The following is a 9029-nucleotide window of genomic DNA, read 5'->3' as shown; positions in this document are numbered from 1 at the left end:
CTCATAAATTGGGCACAGAATGAAGATCAACGGGAGGAGAAAGGATACACCTCCTCCTTCACCATCTTTGTTCTGTCCTGCCTGTGAGCTTTCCTTCCTCAAAACCTAACAAATCCAACCAGAAACCAATAGCACATACTTCAAATCAAGGACTCAAACATGAAGTCTCCCTTCCAATTTTATTCTAGATATTATTTCTTCTTTTTTTACAGAATCTAACAGTATAGACTCGAGCTATGTAAGCACAGCTTTTCAATTACTTACATCTCATTATATTTGATTTTAAGTGTGTTTTTCTTAAAATAAAACTGCATTTCAATGTTCTAACCAATTCTGACTTTTTACCGCGTCAGCCTATTTCTCCTCTCAAACATACAAACATAAATGGTCTGGTAAATTCCGGGCACTTTTTCTTTTCCAGAATAAAAAAAAAAAAAATGCCCCACTTTTCTTCTTACAAAGACAGGAAGCATTTCCTGGAGCTTAATCACTGTTATGATTTGCAAAATTGGAAAGGTTGAGAGAAATTAGTAAAGTAGGTTGTATCATCCTACTTCAGATTTGGAATTCTTGGACATGGTCCTGCTGCCATTTGGATGAAAGCAATCATGAGTCAAGCTGCGGGTGACCTAACCCACCACTGTCGCCCTATAAAAGCCAGGGCTCCAGAGAGTGGACCCAGGAGAAGGTAGGCAGAGAGCAAGGCGCTGCGACGACACAGAGCCAAGAAGAGCCCGTGGAAATGCAGAGCCTTCCAGTTCTACTGTTGCTCTGTGTGGCTGTGTGCTCAGCCTACCCAGTGGACAGAGCTGCAGAGGACGAGGAGAGCATGGAGCTTGTTCAGGTAACTGGTGGATGCATCCCTCCCGGATATCAGCAGAGCCCAGTGGGAAAACTGTCTCTGCTTTCCATTCCTACAGCCCGCGGGATGCTTTGGGCTTACTGTGTGGGAGAGGTTCAGGGACAGAGAGTTAGAGCCTGTGGGATGAGGAGGGGTCTCCGTATCCCGCTGTGCAGGCTCCTCTCCTGCAGGCACGAACAAAGGCCAGAAATACTAGGTGTTTTCCTAAGATCACCACCACCTTGACGGCGGCAGCACTGGGCTGTGAGGCACACGAGTAACAGGTGGAGAGTAATTAAATGTATCTCCCGTTGGGACTTCTGTAGGTATTTTAATCCAACGTAAGTTTAGCTAGATATTTATATTGCTAGTGTCGGGTTTAGACGTGGGCATTTGTCCAACTTTTTTCTTAAGCCAGGTCCCTGTGAGACGCATAAAGTAGAAAGTTGAGGGGGTTGAATAAAGATGCCTGAAATGCACAACTATGCTCAAAGAAGCCCATTTGCTCTGTGTTCCTCCTTTAAGTTCACTAGACATATATCTTGATTTTTTGCTTCATTTTCATTGCTTTGGGAGTAGACGAAGCTCCAGAGATTATTTGGCTACAAAGTAAAACAGAAGCGAGGAGGAGTCTATAACTGAAGAGTTGAACTGAATATGACATTTATTTTGATTTCCACAAACCAGACGGCAGGCAAATTAAGTCAGCAGCTGCAATTTACTATAAAAGGCTAAAAATCAAAGCATGACCTGAAAACTCTACTTATTATCCCATTAGCAATACCTGGAAAACTACTACAACCTTGCAAAAGATACGAAACCATTTGTTAGAAGAAGGGATGGTGGTCCTGTTGTTGAAAAAATCCAAGAAATGCAGAAGTTCCTCGGGTTGGCAGTGACCGGGAAGCTGGACTCGGACACTCTGGACATGATGCGCAAGCCCAGGTGTGGCGTTCCCGATGTTGGGGACTTCACCACCTTCCCTGGCATGCCCAAGTGGAGGAAAACCCACCTTACTTACAGGTAATGGGTCCAAAGAGGTTTCCACGTACTACCGAGATTTTACAAAGGACGATCACAGGAGGAATAATGTCTTCTTCACTTTTTCTCTTAAAGGATTATGAATTATACACTGGATTTGCCAAGAGATGCTGTGGATTCTGCCATTGAGGAAGCTCTGAACGTCTGGAAGGAGGTGACTCCACTCACTTTCTCCAGGACTGATGAAGGGGAGGCTGACATCAAGATCTCTTTTGCAGTTAGAGGTAAAAAAAAACAAAAAAACGAACATGAAATGCATCCATTTATCTAGTTGCTGTTGGGGGGTGTGGGGGGGATGTTCCAAAGAGATCCTGATTACCTATCTTTCCAATAAAAACATTTTCTCTGTTAGATCATGGAGACTTTAACCCTTTTGATGGACCTGGAAATGTTTTGGGTCACGCCTACCCGCCCGGGCCCGGCATTTATGGAGATGCCCACTTTGACGATGATGAATTATGGACGAGGGATACTTCGGGTTAGTTACACATCTCTCAGAATGATGTTGGTGGGTGATTTTTTTAGATTTAGAAAATTCTTATTAGCTAAGAATCTTCAAGAAGGGGGGTGTTCCAGATTTCCCAAATGGCTTAAGAATTAGTAGAATGTATTTTTGTTTTAACCGTTTTTCAGATGTCTAAAAAGTTTATTTGTGTCTTGGTAAGCACAATATGAGAACGTCATTAAGTATTTCTTTGATGACTACGGTTCTAGTGTGAGCTTGGGACCATCATTAAGAATATTCTCTCATTATATTGAATTGCAGATACCCAAGGGACAGGGCATGGCATTGACTCTGTACTAATCTGGGCCCTTGATATCGCTTGTATCCAACGGGGGGAAATTTCTTCCTTGCTCTTCAAAATGGAGATGAGAGTTAAATTTCAGAAACTGAGGTTCCTGTTTAGGTTTTCTTGGTAAATCAGCATTTTACTGTCCCTAGGTTAACAAGAGTTTCTATAGATTTGTTCTGAAGGAAAAGACTTGCCCCCAAATACAACTGTCCAAATTTTTTAGGTAGAAGAATATTTCTCAGTTCATAACTGTATACTTTTGAGGACTGGCTTCCAAAGTTTTCAAAAAATTGGCTAAAACAAATAATACTACTTCTGAAATTCATTGGGATTTATAATTGAAATGCAAACAGAATCTCTGGAGGGAGTATGAATGTGAAATTAGTGCTGGATAAATTTCTTTGGTTTAACAACTTCTTCCTGCAACGTCTCCAATGAGGACTTTACTAGGATCACAAGTTACACAGATAACACTTGCAAAAGTAAACTTAGCATGTCAAACATAATTACCCAATGACTTCCAATTTTCAGCATCCTGGGTTTTTTTTTAAATAATATGAAGGAAAAAATATGAGTACAGCTAGTGTTTGTGTGGCCCAAATCTCTTTTGTGACAAATGGTAGGCATGATTAGGTTTGCTATCTTTTAGACCAATCTTGCAAACCCTATGACAATTATCCTTACTAATATTTCCAGACCCAATATGTGCTCAATAATCATCTTGAGGCAGAAAAATTATGTAGGCAATAGTCCAATGGAAAATAACAGGAGTATGGTTGTTTCAGGATTTCAGAATTGAGATGAATAAATTGTGATTCATTTAACTGAGACCATAACTGGCGACTGGTAATACGTTGAAACAGTGTTTTAGCTTTTCACTGACAAATGAAGAGAAATATTTATGGATGTGCCAAACCAGTTGGTTCCATTCCAGAGCACAAGAAAAGGGAGCTGGTTCTCAAGAAGTAAACAGGATCCTGAGGGAGGAGAGGGGATTAGGTGGACATGGCTGGATATTTTGTCTCAAAGATTGATTTCAAGAATGAGCCTTGAAAAATACTTGGCTTTCCATTGTGTGTAATTGGTCCGTGGATCAGTTAACCACAAAACAAGGCAAAGAAAGTCCTGTGTGCCTCCAGGAAGTAAATCAATAGAATACACAGCTGACCCGTGTGATGATGTACATGGATTTAAGGACCAAGTAACCGTTATTTATGATTTCTAAAATAGGAACCAACTTATTCCTGGTTGCTGCTCATGAACTTGGCCATTCCCTGGGTCTCTTTCACTCGGCCAACCCTCGCGCTCTGATGTACCCGGTTTACAACACACTCATAGACCTGGCCCGCTTCCGCCTTTCTCAGGATGACGTGGATGGCATCCAGTCCCTGTACGGTGAGCGCTGTTGGAACAGTCAGGCATAGCTTTGCAGGGATGGTCTTCGGGAAAACTTTAAAATGCTGCACGAAGCGTTTGCAATTCCCCTCAAAGTACCCTGAGTGTGTTTGGAAAGCACATACACGGACGACAGCATCGCAATTGTCCTTCTGTTTGCCTCCCCGCGTCTGTTCCCTTCAGGACCTCCCCCTGTCTCCCCGGAGGACCCCGTGGCGCCCACGGAATCTGTGCCTTCAGGACCTGAGACCCCAGCCGCGTGCGACCCCGCTTTGTCCTTCGACGCAATCAGCACTCTGAGGGGAGAAATCCTGTTCTTTAAAGACAGGTCAGACCAGAAGATTCCATTTCTCTCTCCCTTCTTTTGATGCACCATGCTTAGAAGGGAGAACAGAGAAACTTGATAGAGATTTTTAAATACTGAGAGCAAAAGCGTTTTCTCTGAACTTGAGATCACTGAGATCTTGTGCTTCACCCTCCCCATTTTCCTAAAAGCGCCAAGCTCGTTTTCAAAGACTTGATTGAATTCCTGACCTCTCCTTGTTGTTCCCAGTCACTAGAAGCCACACTTCCTTTTCCAAAGGCTCTCATCGAACTTCAGAATTAGGGTTTCATCTTTGTTTCCTTTAAAAATGACATCAGAGAGCATTACACTTAATCAATTAACTTACGGCTGGATAAATACGCACATGATAACACATGCAAGCCGCATACATGGGAAGAAAGTGAAGAGCAAATCTCCCTCACCACACTGGCTCCCCGCATCCATCCACCGTTAAGGACGCGTGGAGATGCTTCCGGAACCCTTCTGGTAATGCTGACATACACACACACCGGTTTATCTGCTTGAAAATGTAAATGATGTTATGATACCTACACTGGTTTGCATGAATTGTAGTCACCTTCTCTCTAGAAGTCGCTGCTCTGGAATTTTCTGGTCGGGTGCAGGCTTCCCAAGAAAAGACTTTTTCCCATTGGCAATACCCCGGATTTCTGCCTGCCCTCGAGCCTAGCTGATGAGGGGATGGGGGAGGATGGATGACGCACCACAATGAGGAAAAATGTTAAAGGAGAAAGTCTGTTTCTCAATTTTCATTTCCTTTTCTATATATTTCAGACATTTTTGGCGCAAATCCTTCAGGACCCTTGAACCTGGATTTTTTTTGATCTCTTCGTTTTGGCCATCCTTTCCTTCAGGCTTGGATGCCGCATATGAAGAGACTAACAAGGACATTGTTTTCATTTTTAAAGGTAATTATTAAATAATAATTTCTTTAACTCATTGAAATAAACCCCTTCACAGGAAAATTGAATTGGACTTTAATTTTCTCTACTCTGACAAATTGCGTCTCCTTCATTACTCTAAGGTAGTGAAGAAACAGCTGGGTCTAGTATTATTTTATTTATATTTTACAGATAATAAAAATGCACATAGGTATATAAATTACTCCGCATTGTAAATTCCTTCCTTGGATTTGTGTTCGTTCATTCAATCCGAAAATTTTTGTTAAAAACCCACTTTGAGCTGGGGATTAAATCTTTACTATGAAAATCAAAGGTGCTGGCAAGTATTTCCAAAACCCAAAGGATTAACTGTCATAAATTCAATGTGATTCTGAATTATTTTTCTTAACAGGAGACCAGTTCTGGGCCATCAGAGGAACTGAGGTACAAGCAGGTTATCCAAAAGACATCCACACCCTGGGTTTTCCCACAACCGTAGTGAAAATTGATGCGGCCTTGTTTAATAAGGAAAAGAAGAAAACATACTTCTTCGTAGGGGACAAATACTGGCGGTAAGACTGGCTTGGGATGGCTTTGTATGGAGCCTCGTTAGGGAAATTATCTTATTCCTCTGAGGAAATCCCCAGGCCACTCTCAGCCGGTCTCCCCACCAGTGCGGGGATGAGACCCGCTTGCTTTCAAAGGGGCAGCGCTGATGTTCACAGGTGGGCCCAGCTGCGTCTGCCTCACCCCCGCCTGGGGCCTGTGAGCAGTAAGCTGGAGCCGCCCAGAAACCGCTGCCCTGCCCCACCCCCCCGCCTGGATGGCCTCTTCCTGTACCTCCACCCCCTGGCCAACCCACTCATCCTTCAATCTTGCCTCAAGCCCCAGCACCCCGTGGAGCTTCCCTGCTGGACTCCAAACCCAGATGGGCTGGTCTTTTTTTGAAAGAAGCCTCAAGAATCCAGTCCACCATTTAGCATTCCTTTCCTGTTGACTCATTGACTCCTTGGGTGTTTGTCTCATCTTCCCAACTTTGCTATATGATTCTTCAGGGCTTCCCCTAACCTCATCCACTCATTAGTGTTGCTTGTTAAAGAGACCGATGAGCAATAGCGGTCCAGGTTTATGGCTAGAACCCAGGACTCAGAGAGGCTGATGCCCAAGGTCCAGCCAACGAGTCCAAAACACATTCCCTGTGCTTTCCTGGTCTCCGCCATCCCTGTTCCTTGGAGGCTGCCGTAGGAAATCCAGATGTGCAGGGTGGGGAGGACATACACGAGCCATGTATGGTAGAGAATTTGAAATTTGTATTTGAGATGAATGAGCCAATTCATCTGTTCGTACCTTCATGCCTTTGTGATAGAAAGATGATTAAGGTTCTCTCCTTCTGGGCTTGAGAAGTATGATAACAGATCAGGATGTTGCCTCTTCTCCTGGCAGAGATACAGTTCTAAGAACTATGTTTGCAATTCCATTAAAATCACATATTTCTGTAGTGCTTGACATGCTTGACATTTATTTGCAGTACTTGGAAAGTTTAGTAGGATTCCACATTAAACCCAGCAGGACTTAAGATTCTGGTAACATGACCTCTGCTGTGTTTCTTTTACTGGATGCAGGTTTGATGAGAAGAGACAATCCATGGAGCCAGGCTTCCCCAGGCAGATAGCAGAAGACTTCCCAGGGGTTGACCCGAAGGTCGATGCTGCTTTTGAAATGTTTGGTAAGAGGATACTTGTTTTGTTGGCAATGGGGCACTTGAAACATTCCACGGTATCAGAGGGACAATTGGATTAATCTGTAATGAGAGGTTTTCTTCTTCTTTTTTTTTTTTTGTAAGATTTATTTATTTACTTGAGAGAAAGAGAGAGAGAGAGAGAGAGAGAGAGAGAATGAGTGGGGGAGGGGCAGAGGGAGAGAAAGAATCTCCAGCAGACTCCCCGCTGAGCACAGAGCCCAATGCAGGGCTCGATGTCATGACTCTGAGATCATGACCTGAGCCGAAACCAAGAGTTGGACGCTTAAGTGACTGAGTCCCCCAGGCGCCCCACATAATGACAGATTTTCTTTAACCCGTTCCTTCCTCTCGCCTCCAAATTGCAACTTACCAGTTCTGTACCCAGTCTATGACGACTTCCTATAATACATTGATTTGAATCATAAAGACGAGCAACACACATCTCTCTATTTTGTACATGCAGAAAACACCAAAGTGCTCAAGTGTCACTTCCTTACGTCCAGACCTGTTACCTTTCAGATTACCATGTGGGTACAAAAGTCCCCTCAAGCGGTGTGGCCAAGTTTCATACTGGCTGGCTTTCTCTTCCACTCCATCCTGTGGTAACTACTAATTCCCAGGGAGATGTCCCTGAATAGTCAGTCGCTGCCCACACCGCTCAGTTGCAAATAACTGCTTCTTCTTGTGCCCAAAGTTTTAAAAAAGTTACATCTTTTTCCTGCTCCAGGAGAGATGGCTGGAGGCTGGTGATCTTTATTGAAAGGTAACCTGAGCACTAGGACGGCAGAGCCATAACGGGCCCCCCTGGTGTTCTGAAGGAGTTTCCATGCTTCTCTGGGGCCAGAAAGGACTCTCAGGAAAGGAAAGGGGAGGAGGACTGTTGGGAAAAAAGAAAATAAAGAGCTCATAGTTTCCAAAGAAGCAGAGAGTTTTATCTGACTGGAATCAGAATAACCTAGTAAGCGGAGCCTGGCTTTGCTGTCCTCAGCGAGGGACCTTGGCCCAGCACGCGTGGACCCTCCACCTGCTCCTCTGGGGAATGGAGTTAGATACGCTTCCCTCGTAGGACTGTTGCAGAAATAAATGAAAAAACAATCCGATAAAATGCTTATCAGAGTCCCTGCACATAGTAAAACCCTATAAACCCTTTGTAATTTTAATTACTTACTATTCTGAGTTTCGTATGTTGCCAAACTGATTTATCTGAAAAAATATCTCATGGTTTCCCTTGTCTGTATTTCCAGGGTTTTACTATTTCTTCAGTGGATCTTCACAGTTGGAGTTTGACCCAAATGCAAGGCAAGTGACACACACTTTGAAGAGCCGCAGCTGGCTGAACTGCTGAGACCCCGAGAGGTGCCCCATGGGCCCCGGCAACGAAGCTCGTAGTCCTTCCCCTCAGCCTCTGAACGGGGGTGCTCGTTCTCTCCTGCGTGTGCGGGGACGACAGCGCGAGCGAACTCCGCATCTGGCCGGTCGCCTCACACATTACCTGACATTGAGCCGGGACTTTGTCCCACGGGGGCGCTTCCACAGGAGAAGGGAGAGTGCTCGTGTGCAAGACCAGCGACTGTATACAGACTGTTTACTTGTTATTTAATAAAGAGAATCGGCCCGTTATATTATCGGCTTGTTTGTTTCAAGAACAAGTTGTCCCCACAGCCTTGGGTGCAGTGTGGACCAGACAGGAGACAGCCTGAGATCCTGGGCCCGTGGTGTTAGGATTCTGGTCTCCACGGTGGCCGCCTCACAATGGGCTGGTCCAGGACCGAAGAGAACGTACCATGGGCCCTCCGCGGGCGCCCTACCAACAGGTGTCCCTATTTCCACCACCCAGACATCCTATGTGTTCCTGATACGCCCTCAGAGAAAGATCTAGGAAAGCTGTCACCTTGCAGGGCAGGCTCTAGAAAAAACTGTGAAGCAGAATCTTAGGATTATCGCAGATCACCTAGTTCACACGCTTTCTTTTTCAGTGGAGAAAATCAAACCT

The 9029-nt window shown here is 44.4% G+C and overlaps 1 protein-coding gene across 1 annotated transcript; it reads left to right on the top strand.

Moving 5' to 3' along the window:
* The first annotated feature begins 699 nt into the window (after window positions 1–699).
* On the top strand, window positions 700–8645 carry MMP3 (matrix metallopeptidase 3). The gene is made up of 10 exons (XM_035008715.1): window positions 700–844; window positions 1620–1864; window positions 1958–2106; window positions 2235–2360; window positions 3907–4071; window positions 4255–4399; window positions 5189–5322; window positions 5708–5867; window positions 6918–7021; window positions 8281–8645. Exons 1-10 carry the CDS (start codon window positions 743–745, stop codon window positions 8379–8381), a joined length of 1431 nt encoding a protein of 476 aa, XP_034864606.1. The 5' UTR covers window positions 700–742; the 3' UTR covers window positions 8382–8645.
* Window positions 8646–9029: the final 384 nt, after the last annotated feature.

The sequence above is a fragment of the Mirounga leonina genome, unplaced genomic scaffold (genome assembly GCF_011800145.1).
Source record: "Mirounga leonina isolate KUSES-001 unplaced genomic scaffold, KU_Mleo_1.0 Mir_153, whole genome shotgun sequence".
Lineage (NCBI taxonomy): Eukaryota > Metazoa > Chordata > Mammalia > Carnivora > Phocidae > Mirounga > Mirounga leonina.
The sequence above is the reverse complement of the archived record's forward strand: the minus strand, read 5'-3'. Positions and strand labels throughout refer to the sequence as shown.

Bases quoted from the DNA above. Each gene is read 5' to 3' on its own strand.
- MMP3 (XM_035008715.1), top strand. From the start codon at position 743: ATGCAGAGCCTTCCAGTTCTACTGTTGCTCTGTGTGGCTGTGTGCTCA. The intron at 2,361-3,906 runs GTTAGTTACACA...TTTCTAAAATAG, and splicing joins ATGGACGAGGGATACTTCGG to GAACCAACTTATTCCTGGTT. The intron at 5,323-5,707 runs GTAATTATTAAA...TTTTCTTAACAG, and splicing joins CATTGTTTTCATTTTTAAAG to GAGACCAGTTCTGGGCCATC.